Source organism: Plectropomus leopardus, chromosome 13, assembly GCF_026936395.1.
Source record: "Plectropomus leopardus strain MGB_pleo_1.0 chromosome 13, ASM2693639v1, whole genome shotgun sequence".
Lineage (NCBI taxonomy): Eukaryota > Metazoa > Chordata > Actinopteri > Perciformes > Serranidae > Plectropomus > Plectropomus leopardus.
In genome coordinates, this window is record NC_142188.1 from 29,767,680 (window position 1) to 29,791,570 (window position 23,891).

At 39.8% G+C, this 23,891-nt stretch overlaps 2 protein-coding genes and 2 non-coding genes across 6 annotated transcripts in view; 2 read left to right on the forward strand and 2 right to left on the reverse strand.

Moving 5' to 3' along the window:
* Positions 1 to 2,258: 2,258 nt before the first annotated feature.
* Positions 2,259 to 2,557, reverse strand: LOC148187745 (signal recognition particle RNA). The gene has a single exon (XR_015778582.1).
* Positions 2,558 to 3,280: 723 nt separating this feature from the next.
* Positions 3,281 to 6,674, forward strand: LOC121964963 (E3 ubiquitin-protein ligase TRIM39-like). Of its 3 annotated transcripts, none has more exons than XM_042515133.2 (2): positions 3,281 to 3,411; positions 4,454 to 6,674. In XM_042515133.2, exon 2 carries the CDS (start codon positions 4,456 to 4,458, stop codon positions 6,133 to 6,135), a length of 1,680 nt encoding a protein of 559 aa, XP_042371067.2. In that variant the 5' UTR covers positions 3,281 to 3,411; positions 4,454 to 4,455; the 3' UTR covers positions 6,136 to 6,674. The 3 variants fall into 3 exon arrangements, with proteins under 3 accessions (XP_042371067.2, XP_042371069.2, XP_042371068.2); XM_042515135.2 differs by having other exon boundaries at positions 3,372 to 3,470; XM_042515134.2 differs by lacking the exon at positions 3,281 to 3,411 and adding an exon at positions 4,318 to 4,376.
* A 2,733-nt stretch (positions 6,675 to 9,407) lies between these two features.
* On the reverse strand, positions 9,408 to 9,706 carry LOC148187746 (signal recognition particle RNA). The gene has a single exon (XR_015778583.1).
* A 3,417-nt stretch (positions 9,707 to 13,123) lies between these two features.
* Positions 13,124 to 23,891, forward strand: part of sertad2b (SERTA domain containing 2b) — a 46,027-nt gene continuing 35,259 nt past the window's right edge. The window contains exons 1-2 of the mRNA XM_088086611.1: positions 13,124 to 13,197; positions 13,299 to 13,327. The gene's annotated coding sequence lies outside the window, so the exon portion shown is untranslated. The remainder of the gene's footprint in view (positions 13,198 to 13,298; positions 13,328 to 23,891) is intronic.

Sequence of the window (23,891 nt, forward strand, 5' to 3'; positions counted from 1 at the left end):
TTTATTTTGTTCTCGGATTTCATACATGTTTCTGGTTCATTTCGCGTGCGTAAAATGATGGAACAGTCCACCGAGGAGCGTCACCACATTCTGCGTCCGGTGTTTAATTTTTTCATACGAACAGGTAGAGCCAGATGGATAACAGAGTGGGTTCTATATGCAGTAATTCAATTCCCAGTTGTATGTATGCATCTCTGTGTCTTTATCACACCCAAAAAGGGAATGTACTTTGTCTATGGGAGAAGGTGGGTGGCTGGGGTGCGACCTCATTTTTTTTTATACCATGAGACTCCCCGGAGTTACAAATATTTTTTTGAGCAATTAGAAACCAAAAAAGATACAAAATAATAAGTAGAAAATACCTGAAAATTAGATTTTTGTTTTTAAAAAAGTAAAACCAACAACAACAACAAAAGAAATAACCTGGGAAAAAAATATATAATTTAAGCTACGTAAAAAATATAATAATTCTGAAACATAATTTAAAATATGTAATTGCGATAGAAATAAATACAGTTATAGTACTTTCATTATTATCTAAAACTTACCATTTCTAGCATTTGTAAATTATTACCACGTTGCTCATTGCACCTTCTACATTTGTTGAAAGGAATCTAATTGCCCGCGGTTTAAAGGTTTAAATGCCTGTTAAAACTGTCTGAAAGCAGCACAAGAAAAGCAATGCTTGCTCTAGGTATAAAAGCGTTAAATGCAACTCTCCCTCCACCATAAGTCACATTTCACAATTTCTGGCTATGATAAATGTTGCGATTTGGTAGAATTTTGAAGAAAACAGGTCTTTCAAACACATTTTGGGGTTCTGAGGGTATTCAATTAATATGAAACACGACCATTTAAAGTTGAATGTCCCCTCCCGAAATCAAATAAGAAAACACAACTGTCTCATTAGTGCTTCAAAAATATGTTCCTCCGCCGTTTTGCACCGCCCCTCTCCTCTCATAAATAACGAACAGTACCTTAATGTGTCTCATTTCTCTGTGATGTCTGCCATAGCGTTACGAAACGCAAGTTCAAATTGCGAGAACTTGCTATTAACAAAAACAGTTCGACAGATTTGATAGTTTAATATGCCTTTAAAATATTTCTGCCTTTGTGAAAACATTTTAACCCTTAATATACAAATTCTTAAATGATAACTAAATGATGTATCAGTTTGGGACTGTTTTCACTGATGGAGGATTCTGGTCTGTCTGCATCCTGCAGGAGATTAACTGTCCCAAATTCACCTGCACAGGACGCAGCTGATGCCACTGTAGTCCGACAGCTCCTCCACTCTGCTGCTATGAGCTCTGCATCTCGTGGAAACAGTGGGAGCATTTCATTTTCCTTCTATCGCATTAATAACAATACATTAAAACTTTCACCAAAGGAGTGAAAACAAGACGTTCTGGGAAAATGTATTTATACACTTCAATTTATTCTGACTAAAATCTTTCTTAATAACTTGATTTAATTGATTTGAGTGTGAACAACTCATAATCTCTAATGTAAAATAATATGAGTTTGTAATTTTAACATAGCGCATTAATGCTTATAACCTACATTTAAACCTCTCAATCACAGTACCTTCCTGATCCATTTGAGCATCTCTTGGCTGATAATAACAGACAGTTGAATAAATAAATAAAGAAATAAATAAATATTTATTTAAAGTGTCTGATGAGAACAAAAGTGCTAAAAAATATATTATTATGGCATATATTTGGGTAGGAATGAGGAATTTCACTTCAAGTTTTTTTTAGATAAAAAGAAAATAGTTTAGGGACAGTTCGCTGTTTATGAGAGGGGATGATGAACTAGGGAGGCACTTATTTTTTTTAAGCATTGAGGAGGGAGTTATGCCTTTTTTAACTGGCTTTAAATGGTCGTATTTTGTATTTATTTTAAATAACGTTAATGGCTTTTAACGATATGTTTTTTTTAATCTCATAACCACACCATAGATCACCAGCAAATGTGATATATGAGTATTTATGGTGGAGAGAGGGTCATACATTTACCCCAGTCCTCCAGGGAGGCTCATGGAAAAATATTTGTATCTCCACAGAGGGTCATGATGTCATTGCTCCTCTTGTCCAGGGGGAGGCGCTGCAGCACAAACAAACAACCTGTTTCTGAAGGTTTCCATTGGAACAAAATCATAACGAGTCAGTGAAGAAGCTGCAGTAGCACATAAAAACACTGTGGTTGAGTGTGTGTGTTGTCTCAGCTGTGTGTTGGACAGAGGACAGAGAATAAAAAGACTGGGTCCCGCTGTGTCACTCAGGCTGAACTACAGCGTCTATTCACGGGCGCGATCCCACTACTGAGCGGCACGGGGGCTTTGACCTGCTCCGTCTCCGACCTGGGCCGGTACACCCCTCCTTAGGCGACCTGGTGATCCCGGGCTCCCCCAGGAGCACCATATCGATACCGAACTTAGTGCGGACACCCGATCGGCACAGCCCGCTGCAGTTCAGAGCTCCTGAGCTCAACCGATTCGCCAGCCTCAGCCTCCCGGTGACTTGGATTACAGGCGCGCGCCACCGCACCCGGCGGAGAACTTTGTCATTCATAAGGATTTGGGGCTTTTACAAACATGACGTCATCAGAGCGCTCGCTCCAGTGGCATCTAGTGACGAAAATGAAATCTGCAGCTGCAGGGTTTAAAATCAACCTTTTAATGCGAGTAAAGTTTAAAATAGTTGAAATGCGCGTCTCCAAATTGAGAGGTACTGAGATACTGTGCGCATTTAACGCATGCCGCACAGCACCATTAATTTAATGAATTACTACTAATATATATATATATATATATATATATATATATATATATATATATATATATATATATATATATATATATATATATATATTAGCTTACTTATACATCAGACACTACTGCCATATTCCATGCCTCTACATACTGAACCATGTTAACCTCAACTCAACTTAAAGACCACACGAAATGGCCAAATATAAGGTACAGGGTATATTTATAAGTCAGTTAAAAAAAAAAAAAGTTTAAAAATTAAATTTTTATCACTTATTAAAATATGTATAATCATAATTTTCATATCATTAGAGACAGGGAATTGTTTTCCCTCAAAAAACAACAAGCATTTAACCAAACATATACATTAACGTCTGTTATTTAAAGAAAAATTTGCGGGTCGCATAAAAAACAAACATAATCTTTCCTCAAACAATAAATAATACAGTGCACACTAAGACGTTTAACTCCAAAGAAACAACCGTCAATAGTAAACAGACCTCAAAAAGCCTCTGATATTATAGACAAAAACGGTGTATCTGTCCCTTTAAGACACATGACTCGGAAGGAGGCATCCGGATCCCATTTCGCCTGCACCCGCCAACCACGGACTCACTCAGAGATCCGCTTTAGCAGATGTAAGTAGTCTCTACTGAGCTGAACTATCATATAACAGAAGGAGTGAAAACTGTCGTGCGTAAGTTTGTAGTTTCATCCCACGCGCTGCTTTCTGAACAGTTTTGATGGGAAATGCTGGACTGTTATTTCTGTTTCCGGTTCATTTCGCGGGTGTTTGGGAGTGATTTTTTTTTTTTTAGATAGCAAGACGTTTGCTGAGGCTACAAATGTTTTTCTGAGTGTATGGTTAAAATCCATGACCCTCCCTGCACCATTAATTACTTGTTAGTTTTTAAAAAGTAGCAAACTTTCAAATGAAACATGTAAAATAAAGTGATTTTGATGAAATACCACTATTTTAAGCTTAGATTTGGCTATTTATTTAACAAAAAAACTTAAAACACTGAAAAATGAAGGTGATGCTGAAGTGCTGAATTTATTTTAAGAGTTCACCAGTTTACATGTTATTAAGGCCCAAAAGCATGTTTAAGGGTGGCTACTTTAAATGACAGGCTGTCTGTGAGGCTTCATAATAAGTGTTGACAGATTATGGGCCTGGCCAATATTTGGCATTTTGCAGATTTTCTGTATTATTTTAATGATCGGCAATATAATTAATTAATTAAAAAGTGAAAAGAAAGTGTCAGCATGGGAGGAACTTTAACTTTATAAGACTTTAAGGAGCTATTTTTATTTTAATTTTCATTTGACTTTTTAAGAGCAGTTTCTGGGGACTTGCTGTATTTGATGTTGAAAGTTTCAGTTGGATTTAACATTTGCTAAAGGCATTTAAACAAAATTTTGTGTAGGAGGAGTTTGTTCTTTTCTAAATTCTAAATATTGACAGAAAGATTTTCATTTCTAGTGTAAATGAAGTACCATTGTCAGTCAACTCCTAATTTTAACATCTTGTAATTCCACGACAGCTGTACAAACTCCATCTGCTGATTCAGATCATGTAAAACTCCACAACAGCCATTCCAAGGTCAAGAACGAACTTCGAATATCTTTGTTTTTATGCAAAGTTTAGGCCCCGGTTTAACCGTTTTTGTTTGTTTTCAGAAATGGCCTCCATCAACAGTCTCTTATCTGAGGAGCAGCTTTGTTGTCACATCTGCCTGGATGTGTTCACTCAGCCGGTTTCCACTCCATGTGGACACAACTTCTGCATGTCCTGTATCACGTCTTACTGGGACGACACGCAAGTCAGCCGCTGTCCGGTCTGTAAGGACACATTTGAAAGAAGACCGGAGCTTAAGGTCAACACTTTCATCTCTGAGCTGGCGTCACAGTTCAAGTCGCTTCAAGTGACAGACGCTCCTATCATGAGCTCGGACCAGCAGTCAGCTTGCAGTGTTGGGTCCGTGCTGTGCGATATTTGCACTGATACTCAGCAAGAGGCGGTCAAATCCTGTCTGGAGTGTCTGACGTCTTACTGCGACGTCCATGTGGAGCCTCATCACAGAGCCGTCGGCCTGAAGAGACACACACTGATTAACCCCTTGGCGAATCTCGAGGACAGGATCTGCACGGAGCACACCCGACTCCTGACCCTGTTCTGTGGAGACGATGAGGTTTTGCTGTGCGACGTCTGCGCCGGTTTGCATCACGCAAATCATGACGTTGTTCCTGTGCAGCGAGCGTACTACCAAATGACGGCTCTCCTCGGGGACACTGAGGTTAAAGTGCAGCGGATGATCCAGGAGAGGCTGCAGAAGGTGCAAACCATGAAGGAGTCAGTAGCTGAAAGCAAGAAAGAAAGCAAAGATGTGATCACAAACTGCGTGCGGGAGTTGACGGCGCTGGTCTCTGAGATCCAGATGAGCCAGACGGAGCTCGTTAAAGTCATCAAGGAGAAGCAGGAGGCAGCAGAAAAACAGGCGGATGGGGTTATCGACAGCATGGAGCGAGAGATCAGCGAGCTGCAGAAGACAATGACGAAGATCAGGGAAGTGAAACAGACTGAGGACCAGCTTTGTTTCCTCCAAAGCCTGCCAAAACCATCCACCATACCACATACAAACGATCTGTCCACAATCAGGTTTAACAGACCGAAAGACATACACCACATGCAGCAATCTATGAAAAAATCCGTGTCTCAACTGCAAATGTTTCTGAGTAGAATGAACACAGAAATACAAAAACTCTCTGATGGCACATACGACACTACGTTGAGTTACGTGCAGCAGTACGAGGAGAACATTCTGCTCGATCCTGAAACAGCTCACCTCCGCCTGATCATATCCAGTGACAGGAAACGGGTGAGATTCGGGATGGACGCAGGTTTCAGGGGAAACCAGATCCCGAGCTTGAACAAGTTCACCGTAAATCTCGCAGTTTTGGGACAGAGAGGCTTTGTGAAAAGGTTTTACTTTGAAGTGTTCGTGGGTGGAAAAACAGAGTGGTGTCTGGGCGTGGCCAAGGCGTCGGTCCAAAGGTGGGACCGTGTTCCTCAGAGTCATGGTGTAGGACTCTGGGCCATCTGGTATCTAAAAGGTAAGGTTGAGGCCTACAGTTCTCCAAACGTGCCGGTGCACTTTGGGAAAGTGGAGCGGGTCGGCGTGTTTGTGGATTATGACGGAGGGAAAATTTCTTTCTATGACGTACAGACCGCAGCACTCATTCACTCGTTCGCTGAGTGCGTCTTCACCGAAAAACTGTACCCGTACTTTAATCCTTGCGACAATGAATACGGGTCAAACCTAGGGCCGATGGTAATTGTTCCTGTCAATCGCACGGAGTGAATGGAAGACTGTAAATGCATAAAAGGAGAAATTCGGAGAGAAACGATAACAACATGACTGCTAAGTGTGCAGATTGTCTCTGATTAACCCTTAGGGCCTGCTTTAACATTACACACACTCGTATCGCTCCACACATAAAATGTGCTTTTCAAAAATCAAGCTTTAAAAAATATTATACATTAATATTATTTTCTACTGTCATTGAGTTTATTTTTTTTTGAACATCAGTTCTAATCATAAATAGAATTTTAACCCTTAAAATGCAAGGTTTTTGTCATTATGCCACTATGTTTTTGGATTTTAAAAAATACAGAAAAAATGAATTATTCTCAATATACTACATACAAAGTAGATTTTTTATTGGGTGGGGGAATTGTCACAGCCTGGGATAATGATTTGCATCAACATTGTGACACTGCGACTAGTGGAAATAGCATGTATTGTCTCTGTAGGCCTGCATAGAAGTTGTTTTCACGATGAGTTTCCCTCCACTGGAGCTGTCCGAACACTTTTACCAATAAAGATTTAATCAAACTGTTTTTATGTCCAGTTGAATTTATTGTTACAGGGAGTTTTTAATTTTGCAGCAGAAATGTAAGGTGTCGCAGTATTCGCAGCAACTTCGTACACACAGAAGTGCACCATCTATATTCCAGATATCTACATACACATACAAAACTGCAGCTGTGTCATTAAACATATATATATATATATATATATATATATATAGTTTGGGGGGTGTTTCCTATTGTTTTTAAATAATTTCCAGTTTTTAGATTTTCCTGCATTGGGAATTGGGAACTTTTACATTGAATACTTAAAGTACTTTTTTTGAATGTACATTGAATTTTCAACGCAGGACCTTTACATGTTAAAAGTATTTTTGCAGAGTGGTATTAATACTTTTACTACAGGGGCTTTACCCCAGATATTTTTTTCTTTAGCCCCGAATAGTACTGTGGCCACAGCTGGGAGCACTTGCTGTACGCCATGGGCTGTCCCGGGGTGAAAAACACACAGACAGACTTAGGAACACGTTCCCTGCGTTCCAATACCCATACTACCATATGATTTAGTATGCCAGAAAAAGATTTAATATGTCCTAATACAAAGTATGTGAAATGCAGTATGCCAAAAATACCAGGATGTCCTTCTACATCAGGCCGTATGCAAAAAAAGCATACTTTTCTGGCTATTCTTACCCACAATCCTCTGCACAGCTGCAGATTCTTCACATCTTGACAGCTGGTTGACAGCTGACAGAAGCCGCAATGATGAATGACATGCATCAGTGCATTCAAGGGACTAAAGACCAGTCACATGGTAATAATAGCAATATATATCGTTTAAGTGAACAAAAACAATCATACAGATAACCACCAACAAAAATAAATGAAAATGACAATGATAAAAAAATGCATATGTAGGCTAATAAAATGAATATATAATTTTTGAATCCACAATGTATGCAGTTTTAACTTAAAAGTTACACCTTGTTAAGTAACAATAGCAGAGCTCTCCGGGTTAACCTCCGGCTCTGTTGAGTTTGGTGAACGGTGATTTGTTTTATGTCCATGATAACAGTTATATGAGAAAGAGGGTCAAAGTTTAGGGTGCAGTGTTATGAAGAAGTAGTATGTCCTGATTGTGTGCATAGTGCATGCAACAGTACATACTTTGCAAGGGCAGCCATAGTACCTACTATGTGATACAGAAGCACCCTTTATCTTGTAGCCAGCAAGGTAACGAAAACAAGCACTCCCAATAAACACCACAGAGAAAGAAGACGTGAAAGCTGCGGTTAGCATGCTGTTAGCAATGGACTTCACACGACAACATCCATAACCTGGATTAAAAGTCATTTTTATTCTTTTTGGGGGAGCCTTACGGAAGAAAGGAATACAAATACCGGGGGAAAGGACACACTATGACAGCTTCAGTCACAGGTAGGGAGTTAGCACTTTTTGTCTCGCTTGTTGTAAATTTAAATTCATTTTAGGCTATTTGGTGCTTATGGCTAAATTGAACCGGACGATTCAGTTACAGAGAACCAGCCACGCTAACATTTTTGTAGCCTGTCCATACCATACTGACAAAAGTAACCTTAAGCTAACATGATAATGTTTTGGTGCGCAATGCTAATCCGCTCAACCTCACAATTAGCATTAGCTTAAACATAATTGGGTCACGAAATTTGATTTATTTCATTTAATTTGAAGAAACAATGATTATGCAACATGCTAAAATATGTAAATGTAATGTACTGAAACCCTTGCTCATCGAATAAAATAAATAATTATTTAATAAAATAAAAAGATAAGTGATGTCATTGCTCCTCTTGTCCAGAAGGAGGCGCTGTAGCAGAAACAAACGCTACTGTTTCTGAAGAGTCAGTGAAGAAGCTGCAGTAATATAAAAACACTGTTGTTGAGTCTGTGTGTTGAACAGTAGAAAGAGAGCACAAACTCGTGATTTTTAATGTCAAAAGAATATGATTTGGTCATTTTGTGTGGTGCGTTAGTCCTTAACCGTAACCTAAATTTAAACATATCAATCACAGTAATTTGAGCATTTCTCAACTATGAATAACAGACAGCCGTATATATATATGTGTGTGTGTGTGTGTGTGTGTGTGTGTGTGTGTGTGTGTTTATAGATAGATTGAGTACCTGGTGAGAAAATTGTATTAAAAATATATTGTATTAAAAATGTATTATTTTGTCATATAATTGGGTATGTCTTAACCCTATGCTCACATTTCATGGTTATTATGATTCTTGGAGGAATTCCTGTTCTCCATGAGGTTTTCTAAAAGTTTAAAAGAAAACGGTTATTTTAGTTAGTTAGTTGTTAGTTTAGGGACTATTTGCTATTTATGAAAGGGGATTGTGTGGTGCAGAACTGAGGAGGCCCTTCAATTTTTTATTATTATTTTTTTTTTATCATGCATTTACCCTAGTCCTCCAGGGAGGCTCATGGAAAAAATATTTCTTGCTCTGGGGAGGGTCATGATATATATGTAAAGTACTTTTCCTAAATATAGTCCCTAACTGTATCCTATCTGTGGTGCTGCACTGACTGCTGTGGTTGATGGCCATTGCTCCTCTTGTCCAGGGGGAGGCGCTGCAGCACAAACAAACAACCTGTTTCTGAAGGTTTCCATTGGAACAAAATCATAACGAGTCAGTGAAGAAGCTGCAGTAACACATAAAAACACTGTGGTTGAGTGTGTGTGTTGTCTCAGCTGTGTGTTGGACAGAGGACAGAGAATAAAAAGACTGGGTCCCGCTGTGTCACTCAGGCTGAACTACAGCGTCTATTCACGGGCGCGATCCCACTACTGAGCGGCACGGGGGCTTTGACCTGCTCCGTCTCCGACCTGGGCCGGTACACCCCTCCTTAGGCGACCTGGTGATCCCGGGCTCCCCCAGGAGCACCATATCGATACCGAACTTAGTGCGGACACCCGATCGGCACAGCCCGCTGCAGCTCAGAGCTCCTGAGCTCAACCGATCCGCCAGCCTCAGCCTCCCGGTGACTTGGATTACAGGCGCGCGCCACCGCACCCGGCGAGGGTTGCTCGTTTTCACAGAGGTTTTGGGCTTTTACAGTTGGGACGTCGTCAGGGAGCACGCTCTACCGGTGGCTGGTGACGACAAAACGTAGTTGAGGACATTAGAATTTGCTTAATTTCCCGAAAGCTGCGACAAAAACAAGCTAGTTCATCCACAGCTGCTTTCACATGTCGCCTATAATGTTGTCAGAACTGTGGATGGATACAGACAGCTCCAGCTGTTTCTAAAAACACCCTCTGACTCTTGTTTTTTAAAGTAGTATAGCTCACGTCTTTAAGATTTTTTTTTTTTAATTGTCTATTTTATTATTTCTTTAAAACAGCAACATTTAATCATGACTCGCCAGAAATTCAGAAAGATGAAGAAACAAAATAATTACAAACACACTACATTTAACAGCTTTTGCTTGTTGGTGTTTTATTTACAAACTGGAATTTTGATCTTTCTTCGATAAACACATGTTTTGCTTTCTAAAGCAAGCACTTGTATTATGCAAGCACTTGTATTGCAAGCACTGGTAATAATAATAATAATAATAATAATAATAATAATAATAATAATAATAATAACAACCTTTCAAAATTTGTAAGAAATTAGTCGACTTAGAAAATGATTTTCTAAAAAGTATGAAAAAATTTCCAGGGGAAAAAAACCTATGGAAAACTGTTTTTATAATTAAAGTAAATATGTATTTGAAATTATGTTACAATAACATAATAATTATTAAGCACTTTTTCCAGGTCTTTTTAAAAAAATATTTATTTATTTTTAATTTTTTAATTTTTTTTTTTGTTTTTACTTTTTTCAGTAATTGTGTTGTAGTTCTTATTGATTTCTTGCTTATTTTGGAATCATTTCTTCATTCACGACTCATTTCCATCCTTTGTTTTTCAAAGAAATCAAGCCAATTTGTGCAAGTTTTAAAGGGTTAAACTCCTGAGTGCCTATTTTGTTCCAGTCTGTGATGATTTATATGAAGGCTTGTGCCAGGTGATGCAGAGTCCAGGACGTTTTGCAGTAGTATGGACTGGTGAGGTTTTTCAGCGATCTCTTTCACTTACAAAAAGGTTTTACAGCCTGGGATGCTGTCATGTTTCCTTCCACTTTATTCTCCTCTCCTCAACCCCACAGAGGAACTCTTTTCCTCATGGAGGTGCCACGTGATCACACGTCTCTCCTGGATGCTGTAAATGGATGTCTTGACGTGTACAGCATCTGCAGAAGACTGACGGACATTGATGAGGTGTGCACAAAGCTTCTCTCCCAGGTCTGTTAGAAGAGAAGAGAGGTGTGAGGTGTGGAGGAGAACATGTGGCTAAATGCAGAGACGGGGTTGGCTAGCTGCTGTACCTCTGTTAGCTCTATTGAAGATGTACACATATTGTGTTGCATAACTGGAATGACTAGTTTAGGAGGGAAAAAAGCCTCCTGACGTAACATTTCTGACTCTATACAGCACACTGCCAGGTAGAACAATCTATGCATTACAAGAGGTGACGATATTTTCCAGAGAATCCAGAGAATTTGTATGGAATTGTGTTGCAATTTGCACTGATTGCCAGCAGAGGTCGATGCAAATTAAGGATTATTTAATCTCCCAATTTATTAGTGTATAACCACTTTAAATCAATCCAAAACTAATCCATAGGGTGCTGCTGGAGCTGTGATTTTGACAGAAGTGACTGCAAGGCTGTAAGGAAACAGAAGGGAGGCAGTTGTGGCAAAATACTGCCTCCCATGTCATTATTATTAATGATGTATTTTGTCATGATTATTATTAAAATCCTTGAATAATTGGGGTTCAAAAACATGATGTTGCATTTTTTTCATTATGCGTATGACCCAATTCATATTACATATTTCACTCTCTGACACCTGGATCGACAACAGTTTTTTTTGTTTTTTTTTTGTTTTATTTTGTTTTGTCTGTTTGTTTTGCGCTGCAATCCTTTCACAAGTATTTAAACTTTTAAACCTGAGCACACTGGTGGGATTTCTTGCAAAAACATGGGGAAAAGGCAATGAGCAACCTGGCAAGAAATGCTCTGCAAATTGCAAAAAAAAGTAGATGTAGACATATAAGTAAAAAAAAAAAGCTAGGTAAAATGTAAAAACAAAGAAAAAACAAAACAAAACACACATTTATAATTAACATAATAATATATTTTAAATTATTTTGTAGAGCTTTTGTTATTTTTTTGCGTTTTTTCCCAGTGATTTCCTTTTTGTTTATTTTATTTTGTTTTATTTTATTTTATTTCTATTCTCATTTTGTTTTGTTGTTATTTTTGGGGCCATTTCCACCTATGTTACTCATTACCTTCCTCCCATGTTTTAAAATAAATCAAGCAATTTTACTCAGGTTTCGAAGGGTTAAATATCTCTTCTTATCGCATATAGCTCTACCCGCCCAGCTGTCCTCAGTGGTCACTGGGACTGATCTCCGGACATGCACCGGGAGTGTGCGTCCCTTTAAACCGCACACAGCGGGACTGCGGAGGGCTGCGTGACTGTACCCGCTTCCGCACGAGCGCCATTGGCCGCCACCGCGGTGTAGGCGGGACACGCGCTCTGACTCACCTCTGAGTCACTGCACGACACGCCTGTCACACACTGTTGCTGAGGCGTTCACTGACTGTGGGAATACATACCGTTTTTAAATTCGTGTCAAATAAATATCTTTACGGAGAGGGGAAATAAATCACAGAATAACCAAATGCCCCCAGGAGCAGCCTAAATGCACGTGTCAATATATCGTAGCTTACTATAATACGTATTAATAGTACATTTTACAGGCTTTGTATAGAATTGCCAAATGTTTATTTTAACACTCCCACACCTGCGGTAAAACATTTTCCCCATGCCTAAACCCTGCATATTAACCGAATTGTGTGAGTTTTTAAAGGACCTGTTCTTTTTTTTTAATCATAGGAAGGGGTGGATGAGGTGTGACTTCTTTGTTTTTGTTTATTTTTTTTACCCTCCGTTATTTTAAGATTATATTTGGTTACATTTTCGTCTGATGGAAGCATCTGTCTAACCTTAATCTGTTCATAGACCATCACATTAAAAAAAAAATCAATTGATAATTTTTGTTTTTACACTTGTGGCTTTTATAAATGGTGAAATTGAAAAATTTGGCAGTCCCTTTGTTTTTCTTTGATTGCTGCTTTTAATGTAGTTTTCCAGTTTTCATGTTGTTCTCCGTTCCTTTATTTGCCTTGAATTTCAATCATACATTTGGGAATGAAGAGTAGCTGCTACTCGGGTAGTGGATAACAAACAAGACCCCCCCAGTCCCAGTCCCAGTCCCAGTCCCAGTCCCAGTCCCTAACCACCTCCGGACTGAGTGCTAGGTTCACCGTATTTACTATCTGTCCCATGGCACATAAACGCAGCACCAGACTGGCTGTTCTTACATGACTTCGCATTGGCCGCGGTCTGTGACATTGGAGGCGTTGGATTCAGCCTGTCCATCAGTTTTTGGGTAAAATACAAATTAGACATCTTAACATTAACGACGTGATCTTTCTGCCAGAACCAAAAATCCCGAAAGCCATTTCTTTCAAATCTATTTTTCTACTTTAGCACCGTGCTGGACGGATCTGCCATAGAGGGTGAGTGTCTCAAACTGCATCTTCAACTCTTGCGTGGTGTCTGCTGCTCTCTGTTGTGATGTTAAGTTGAGTTTCATTGTGCCTCTCTAACTGTAAGTTTGATTTTATGCGTCCGCGTATTGTCTCCTTTTTTAAAGCACCTTAAACACGTTAAGAAAGTAGTTCTTGGTGTGGTAAACATATGATATGTGCGGGTCCAATGAATGGGCAGGTATTCTGGGCTGTCTACGTGAGGAAACGCTTTCACAAGTGGAAAAGCGCAGCGTGGAATTCCCGTTACGCACAATTGTATCGCGCGTGGACAGTGCACCGCCAAACTGCACTGAAAAAAATGTGTTTTAAAGGATCTTGCGCCTCGCTTAACGCGTATGTACTATTAAACGAGGCATCGTGTAATTCAGCGTATTAAGTTGAAGCTGTTCTTCAAATCGGCAGACAGCTGACACACCAAATGTGATTTATCATCATGAGATCTTACATTTTGGAAATTGTGCCCCTTCTACCGACGCTCTTTTTTCTCTTCAACGAGAAGAGAATGGGAATCTATTATTAAAGTTTAAATTAGAGGGAAATGTGTTATGTTCGGCACATAATTTGCACGCCGAATTAAGTAAAGGGTTGTCAAGATTAACATCCATACACCCCCCCCCCCCCGGAAGTCTAGTTTGTTAAGGTTTTCATAAGAGTGAGAATGTAACCGGTCAGTTGGATAAACCGGCCACGGTTTGCTCTCTTGTCGCTCCGAGGAGAGCGGCGCGCGCTCGCCGCTGTTCTGCTGCTGCTGCCTGCATTATATAACCAAGTTTTGTTTAAGCTCACACGCACACACACACACACACACACACACACACACACCCACACACACACACACACACACACACACACACACACACACACACACACACACACACAGCATCACTGACTGATTTGCTGCTGCGCTGCTCTGGTGCAACACAGTATTCCCTACTTGGGCCTGATCCACACACTGGTGTTAATAAGACTGTGATAGTGTGGATGCGTGCGTATATGCATGCGTGCCTGCGTGCGTGCGTGCGCTTTGATGCGTGCGTGAGGTGTCATCGAGTTCAAACTGTGAGGGAAAAAATAACTGCAGGGAAAGAGTTGTATTTGAAATCATATTTATTACAGTTAGTGTTAGTAGTGGTGGCAGTAGTAGTGGGTAACCTGGAATACTAGTTAATTCTCATGTTAAGCTTAGACACTCATTGCACATGCATCCACACACAGGCTGAGCAGGTCTGTCTTAATGCTGTTGCTGTACTTATCATGTTTTAATTGTGATATCATAAGTGTATTTGACAGAGCGTGCAGTTCAGCGTGGCTTTACCTAACTCCTGTGGCATCTGGTGGCATTTTGCACAAAGAGCTGGGGCCTCTCAGATGGTCTCCTTTAAAAAAATCAGGCCCAAAGATACAATATCATGCATTATTTCACAATAAAAGGCAAAGATTAGAGAAAAGTACCCCCAAAATATAAAGAAATGATCAGAACATTGTTTCTTCTTCTTTCCTCCACCCTTCATACCTGTATACCTGTACCTGTCTACATTCAACTCCAACTCAACCAGCTAAAACAATAAACCACTACATGTGCATCAGTTTGAATATTTTCAGAATTTCACATATAATAATAAATCAGTCACTGGAGCCTTCAAAAAAAGTACTTTTAGTGTTTATACTTAAAGTACATTTAACTGATAACACGTCTGTACTTTGACTTTACTTAGAGTGTTTTTACACTGAACTCACTGATATCACCTCAGTTTACTACCACATAAGAGCATTAAGGACAAAAAAATATTTTCCTCACTTTTTTGGATTAAATATTTTAATCAACTTCAGTCCTGACCAAAATGACCAAATATTTGAATATTTGGGGTATTTTAACCCTTTAAAAGCAAATTGATAACATGACGTCACCGTTGTTTCTTTGTGAATGATGGAGGGCTAGGGGACTTTTTTTTTTTTTTTTTTTACTCAAGTGTTGGATAAGATTAGCAACAACATTGATTTTGATGCATTGATAGCATTAAATGCATTAAGACCCCTAAAGCCATGAAGGATAAAAATGTCCACTTCCAAAAAACTCTTATAAAAATATTACAAATAAATGTTCTTATCATTTTTTGAGTAAAATCTTTCAGTCAACTTCAGTCCTGATCAAAACTACCAAATATTAAATATATTGTCCTTAATGGCCTTATGTGATAGAATATTTGTACACATTGTTATAGACCCATTAGAAAAACTGAAATTGGAACCAAAAAAAAAAACCTTCTTACCAAAAATCATGCCAAATGCTGTAACTCAGACAAATGATTGCCACAACAAAAGGGAAAATGACCACTTTGGATTAAAATGTCCATAATGATACCAGAGGATTAAAAACAACTGTATCTCCACTGGCAGTAATACTATACGATTTTCTATAGTAACTTTAATTTTTTTGCCTAATATGCATATTTTCATTGTATCCACATAACATGTACTTTCTGTCGGGGTACTGCATCAGTCATTCGCCCTGTCTGGCCCATGCCGGTCTGGCCTGGATGAAGCGGGTGCCGTCAAATGGCCATGGGGGCTGCCGGAACTTTGTCAACGGGATTACACAAGCAACCAGGCTTCTAATTTAGCAGCTAATCCAGATTAAGGTGCCGTGGTTCGTCTGTGCTCCCAGCCTGAGGCTCAGACGCCGCGGCCCGTCTGGCACACAGAATCAGCCGCCATCCAGCCTTCACTGTCTCTGTCTGAACACAGAACACTGAACTAAGGCCAGGTCCCTGCAGTGGCCTATATCTGATATCTTTGTTTTTCTAGGTAGGGTTCTTAAACTCACATTGTGGACAGAGTAAACTCGAGACTGATACCTGTCCATGGTATTTTATCAAATCTGGACTCAGACGAGAATTAAATTGGCAAGTGCTTCCCATGCCATCCTGAGCTGTTGATGCACAAGACAGAGCAGCTGGTGCTCAAAGTGAAGCAGGGCTGAGGTTGCTCTCACCTGAAATGAACCAAAGATAATGCTCTAGAGTTCAAATTATGGACTATATATAAAGATGGATGACGATTAAGTGTCACAACTGCTGTCAAGCAGTTGCAGGAACACCAGACTCTCTCTCACCTAACACTGAAGCTTCATGGTGCACGGTGTCTCTCTCTCTCCTGATGGCACAAACTGTCTGGGACATTCTTCTCTTGCCCCATGGTGTCTTCCCACCTGACAGTGGAGCTGTGAAGCTCATGGTCTGTCCCTCACTCACCTGATGGTGAAGCTCTGGGGCACAAGTTGTCAGCCCCGTGGCTGTAATCCCCCTCCTGCTGACCTAAACTCCGTTGATTCATGCTGAAGCTCCGAAACCCAAAAAATGTGTGTCTCAGTGGCTGCAGACCGCTGTCTTGGTGGAAATAAGGTGTTTAAAGAGACCACTCACAATGATTTCAGGCTTTGTTCCAGCCATGTGTCTGCTCAAAATGTCCTTGAAGAGGACTCTGAACTTGAATTTTCTCGCTCATTTTAAGTTGCTTTGAGTGGCATCCCAGTATCCACTGCATTCTTAACATGCAGATATCTTATAGTATCATCTTCTGTGGTGCAAACAGTGGATTTATGTGTCATAAAGGACAATTACCAACTTCAGATTGGCAGTCAGTGAAAGATCATGGACAGGCGCTGTATTTCTCGCTGACTTTAACACCACTAACTGCTGGTTCGTGCTTCTGTTTTTTCTGACCTTCTCGTTTTAATGCATTTGGCATTCAGTGTGGAGAATCTGACAGAGAGACTGAAAGAGACACAGAGAGAGAGAGAGAGAGAGGGAGAGCTCTGTGAACTATAAATAGACAGTGGGAGAGTTGTTGCGATGATAGCATCACCACACAATAATCCCTCAGTAGGACTGGCGTTGCTCCACTGCACTAACCCAGCCCTAACAGTGAGCAGGTATCCCCCTGTAAGCAGGGTTATCTGGTGACCCTGAGCCTCTGACCCTCTGCTCAGCCTCTCTGTGTGTACATGTTGTATTAAGCTTGTTAAGATGGACCTGTGGGCAAAGGAGAATGTTCCACTGTGGCCTCAACAGTCTAAATTCAGAATAATCCTTTTAAATTTGTCGTGTACGGGGGGGCTTACTGGTCAGTCAGACAGCAGGCGTAGGTGTAGACTATGTTCCTGTAATGTTGTGGGATTTAGCTGCTGTTTGTTGAATGCTGTGCTGGACTCTCACTGTGGCTCCCATCAGCTCTCACTCAGACGCAAAATATTGACCCTTATCAGCCCCCAGATACTGAATATTGCTCTTGACTTCTGTTGCTGATAAGGTCTAACTGCAGAAATGTAAAGGGATTAATCAACAAATTGGCTCAATTTCTTTTAAAAACAGACATTTTTCCTTTTTTTTTGATAATACTAATAATCCCCCCTCAGGCTCATTTCAGATCATTTTCTTATCAACCTTTATATACATGCTGTGGTAACTCTTCCATCAAATGCAGATTATCTGCTCCAATATGTCGATTTTTGCTTTTTTTGACCAATTAAATCATGAGTTTGAGCAATTTGTATGTGAGGTCATCAGTTTAGGATTTACAGAAGCATTCGCATCTTATCAATAAAGCTGTTTACGGGGAGACAACGGCGCAAAGATGAGATATGCAAGTTTAGTCAGCCTCATCTCTTGTTGATCCATCGTCACAATAGGTGATGTTGTGTGTGTGTGTGTGTGTGTGTGTGTGTGTGTGTGTGTGTGTGTGTGTCAGCTCTACGTTCTCTGTGCCTTTACTTTGAGCAGAGCGCTCACCATCACCCCACCCCTTCAGGCATTGACCTCCTTTTCATTACTCACACAAGCAGCACCTTTTCTCGCTTCTTTCCCTCTCTTTCTCTCTCACGTAGTGATTGTGTGTGTGTGTGTGTGTGTGTGTGTGTGTGTGTGTGTGTTTGTGACATTATCCAACTTTATTTGAAAGATTAACTGTGGGGGTATTTCAAGGAAAAACAAACTTTCTAAGCGTGGAAGTTATATGAGCTTTTTCAGGGCTTTTAGTCATGCCACATGGTCTTCATCAGGGGATAAAATTTGCTCAGTTGTACGATGACTCTGTTAACATGCAGCTCTGTAGGTAATTTCATCTAAATTATGTTCAGGACTTCTTGTCTGTGTTGGTTTAAAAAATTACAGTGAGATGATTGAAAGCTCTGACAAAAGCTAGTGAGAGAACCTTGAGTTAGTATTGTTATGTTAAGGTACAAGGTAGATTTATTAGTCATTTTTTAAACATAGTTATCAGAAAGTTATTAAAATTGTTATTATTACAATTGTTTTTATTTTTTTTAATTAAAAAACTGTAACTTCGATGTTATAGCCCAAACACTGGTCAGCTCACGTTACATTATACATTATTTAAAATTTTCTTGCTTTAGTGCTGTAGTGTAATTATTCAAATCATAATATACACATATATTTTCCATATATATTTTTTAATGTATTTGATTTTAATTCATTTAACTGATTCATTTATTGTTGTTGTTTTTTAAAAAAAAAAAGTTATTATTTTTATGTATTTTTTAAATATATATATATATTTTTTTCCAACAAGCAACAGTGTTATAGGCGCTTTAATATTTAAAATTCTGTTGTTGGAGGCAGCCTGTAGCTCCTAGGACAACCATCATAATATAATCATGATTCATTACAACATTAAACATGTTGTTTTCCGTGGTACTTACAGTATGTTTATGATGCGCATTACAATGCACTTAATGTCTAATGATAGTGAAAGAAGTGTGCCGCGTTCATAACGAGGAGACATGACTAAGTATAGATCTGAGGCACATATACTGTACATGCAGAGCACACACACTCACACACACATGAACAGGGGGATCGGATGTCAGAAGAGCAGCGCTTGCAGAGCAGGCCTCTTAACGAGAGCCAAAAGAACAAAGTATTAATAATAGATTAGCCTGCATTCACAGAGAAGAGAGATCTGGGGGGAGAGACAGTAGATAGATAGATGGATAGATAGATAGAGAGATATTTTTGAAGAATCTATCAAATGAAGTTTACATGTTTTGTTCTCTAATGTTGACTTGTTGAGATGTTATCATGTTACCTCCCTCAGCACAGTGACTCATTGCTCCACTACCTGTGTAGTAGTCCACGTTACATCATGTCCTCTGTTGGAATACCCCCTCCCACACACTCTTCCTCCCTCTGTGCATGTGTCAGTGAGAATATGCTGTTCAGTGTTTAACGTCATGTCGGAGACTCGCAGAACAAAATCAGTTCGAACATTAGGATCATTATGCTGCATTAATACCAGTGTGTTCAGCAGCTGGTTTTTTCATTGCCCTTCCTTGTTTTATTTTAGACCTGATGAACATCTGGAATCTTGCATGTTATATGGAAACAATGGTAGACATGAGGTTCCCACTTGGAAAAGCTGCTCATTTCAACAAAATGTCCTGAAATGACCCTTAGCTATATATTGACTTGTGTGTGTGTGTGTGTGTGTGTGTGTGTGTGTGTGTGAAGTTTCTCACTAGAGAGGTGTTTTCATGTCTTTGCACTTCCTTAAGATTCAAACGTATGCCGGGCAGCTATTTACGTCCTAAAATCAGGAAATGAGTTGGCATTTTCGCACTATGGGTTCCATCATCTAGAAAACAGTGGTGTTTTTTTGATGAGTTTCTGGTTAGATGTCTGAAATAGCTGAAACTTTCAAGTTCTGTTCTGTGACATAAATATGTCAATAAATACCCTGCTCGCACACTTTTACGCTTTTATGTGTCTCAAAAAGGCGGTTGCTAACAAGTGTCTAAATGAGACTACAGAGCGTCATCGTGTCGCACCGCGCTCAACAGCCCTGTTGTGATGACGACGTTAAATTGTGTGACCATGCTGGAGATCGTTGATAGCCTAACGTTAGCTTTTTACCAAAGGCATTATGGCCTCAAAAATCCAAAAAGTGATGTTTATTATTGAAGGTTATTTATTTTGAGCAAAACATGTATGCATCATAAACGTTTGTTATGTTTTACAATAATCCAAAATCCAATAGAAAAATCCCATAGGTTTTTTGACGAGGGAACCAAGGTGATGCTAACTTCCACATTGGCCAACCCAAAAACATTCCTGGAACATATTTAAAAGCCAATTGCTGTCGAATGCAGGGGACACATCTCAACAAGGGGGACAGACTTTGACACAACAGAAATCTTCAGAACAGAGTGAGCACGTCAGTACAGGGAGCAGAGTTAGCATTAGCATAGTGAGCATTTTTGCTGTGGACATAGCCACGTGAGCCGTTTTTGGATGTAAATCAAACCCTGGAACTTCTCACTGTCTACCAAAGCCCTTATTGTTATTGTACGTTTCACAACCGTTTCAACATCTGCCATTTAGCCCACAAGCTAACAAACAACATAAACAAGTAAAAGACGCTAACTACATTTACCAGTCTGATGTGTCTAAAAGTTGCCGTTGGTGCATCAGTCTCCTCATCTGAAACTGGGAGGCTCAGAGATGTTTGGCTGAATGGCTTTGATGTTTCTTAGCCATCGGAACATTTGTTTTCCGAGTTCTTTGTACTTTTTCCTTGCAAAGTAACATTATGTCAGTTGAGTTATTATAAGCTGCCAGCAGCTCTTGCTCTGCAGTACATGCTGTGCACAAAGCTTCTCTGTCTTTAGGACATTTTGTTACTCAGTGAATCTTAATCTGCAGAGCTGTGTGCCCAGATATTATCTGTTTTGTTAATGAGATGTTAAAAGTGTATTTATTGCTTAAATAGCAGATAATGAAAGTCTATACTTATATGATGTTCATATTTAACTGTGTGTTATACAGTACAATACAGTGCTCTGTTACCAGCACAATGTTGCATTAGGGGCCGTAGCCGTGGCAAATGTTCAATGAGTGGAGGAGTGTTAACAGGCCGGCCCTGATATTGGGTTATTTGGCTTGCAGCCGCTGTATGATTATGGCCTAATGATTATATACTTTGTTGTACACTGCTGTGTCAGCTTGGCAGCCATTCAAGTGGCCGATATCTGTGTCAATGGTACAGAGTAGCATTTGGGGAGATTACTGTTTGGGTGTCTGACTGAATGATGATGTGTGTAATACCATAATTTGGGTCTTTGTGTGGAAGCAAGTTGTGTGCTATGGGTAGAAAATTCACATATCTTTCCATGTTGGACACTGATGGTCATGTGTGTGCTGAAACAGTTGAAATGTACAAGCTGGTAGACGAGTGGTTTTACTGGGCCTTAAGCTGCGTTGCCCCCTCATGAGGGCAAAGACAGACATTGCAGAGGCCGCCAACCTGGGTCCCACTGAGAGGTCTCAAGGAAAACTTAAGGGTCATGTTTTTGCTTTAGTTTGGGGCTTTTTTTGGTGAATTGTTGGACAGTTCACTGCTTTGGGTCTGTAAATTCATTTAAATGACATAAACCATCAGTCTTTGGTTGACCTGGTCACCAGGGTTCCTGCGGATCCCCAAAAAGTCTTTAAAGACATTACATAAATCCATCTAAAAGATAAGGCCTTAGTTGGCTTTAAAATGTCTTAAATCATTCTTTTAAAATTCTTAAAAATGCATCTTTTAAAATCTAAAAAAGAAAAATTGACAATATGACAATAGCAAAACAAGAAGATAAAGGTGGGCGGCAGGCTCATCCTGCATTTAAAGTCTGTGTAAAGTGAATTCAGAGATTTGTTTCGAAACACATTCTTAATGTTGGAAACTGATTGTTGAAAACATGTTACATGACCCTTTGCTATATAGTACTGAACTGTGGAGTTAGACGGTTGACTGTTTTTTCATCATTTCCCTGTTTTAAGATTTTTTGGGCTTGATGATGCAATGGAGCTATATTCAGCATAATCCCGCCTCCGACAATGTAGCAGTATAAAAACGAGAAGCATCATTAGCATAGTCCTGCAATTGGGCGTGGCCCCCGCTCCTCCAGCAGAAAACACCGCCAGTGTTTCAGGTCAGAGAATACTGCGTATTTTTTCATTATTTAGAGGCCTTCTTTTGCATACTTGGTGATTTTTTTGGTAATTCAAATTTGGTCGGGTGTTTAATAACACATCTTTCTGTGATGTGACAAACTCAGAACACATTTTAACCATCACTTAACAAGGACTTTAAGCACTGTAGATCTGCTCTTTGATTTGATGTTGTTTAACTGTGTTTATGGTTGATTTGGATCCTTGTTTATTACTTCTTGAGGATGAAATTATTCATATTTTTTAAAACTTGCAAATTGAGCCTTGCATCCAGGAAATAGAGATCCAACTGACACATATATAGTTTTTAAGTTTCACTGTGTGTGTGTGTGTGTGTGTGTATATGTGTGTGTGTGTGTGTGTGTGGAGCTGAGGCCAGTTTGCATGACTCTTGGCTGGCTTGTTCTCTAGCGGATTTTTCTGTTCAATAATTAATGTGGAGGACACCACGTGTGTGTGTGTGTGTGTGTGTGTGTGTGTGTGTGTGTGTGTGTGTGTGTGTGTGTGTGTGTGTGTGTGTGTGTGTGATCAGGTGTTTGTGTTTGTTCTGGGCTGTATTGTGTTTCCTTGTGTTTACTGGGACTGTTGGCAGGGCCAAACTGTACTGTCCCTGAGGGGATTGGTTAAGAGGAGACTGGGATATCTGGTTTTTGACTTGGCCAGACTGGACCAGACAACGTTGGTTAAGCTTTGAACCAAACTGGACCACTCTGGATGCCAAAGCCCAGGTGAACCGGACTGGGCTCAACAGGAAGTAGACTGATGTTTGAGCAGCGTGTTTTCGCAGGATCAGACCAGATGAGCTTGCAGTTCCGATCATTTTCCCCCTAATTTTCCATCCTATTTGCTGTCACGTTCCCAAAGCCTGCAGAAGTGGTTCAGATTCTCAGGTTTTCCACATTGTGTTGTGCCCAGAAAAAATCTCACTCCATTTCACTTTCCCTCTATTTGTTTGTTTGAGCACTTTGGGCTGAAAAAGCTTGGAAGCAACACATCTTTCTTACAGGTTTGGTTTGGCTCACAATCACCGTGACGAAGGAGAAAGTTAAACTAAATATTTAGCAGTCCAGTTTGTTTTTTCCCCTCCAGTCATTGCCCTGCCCTGACTGCTTTTTCTCTGATATTTCAAAAGATGAATTTTATTTCGTTGCACAATAGCTGCTCCATTTTAGTCATACAGCTGCAGCTGTGCCTGTGTCTCCATGTCTTGGACATTACAGCTACAAATGGAAAGAGGATATAGAAACAATGAATTATGAGAGATAATAACACCTAACCAACTCCGTCCTCTAAAACAGACCATGTTTGAAACCAACCGGGAAGAGCTTGAGCTAAGATGTTTCCATTAAGCTACTGTCAAGAACAAACTTAAAATGCTCATCAGTAAAACTACCTTTCAGGGCTTTTAACTGCATTTCCCAGTCTTCATTCAGCAAACAGGACTACGGTCTCAGTTCAGCTGTCCTCATGTGACCTAAAGCGCAAGTTAAACTTTTTGTATCAGTGTTGCTGCAATTGTGTTCAAG

Coding starts and splice junctions, on each gene's coding strand:
- LOC121964963 (XM_042515133.2), top strand. CDS start 4,456: ATGGCCTCCATCAACAGTCTCTTATCTGAGGAGCAGCTTTGTTGTCAC.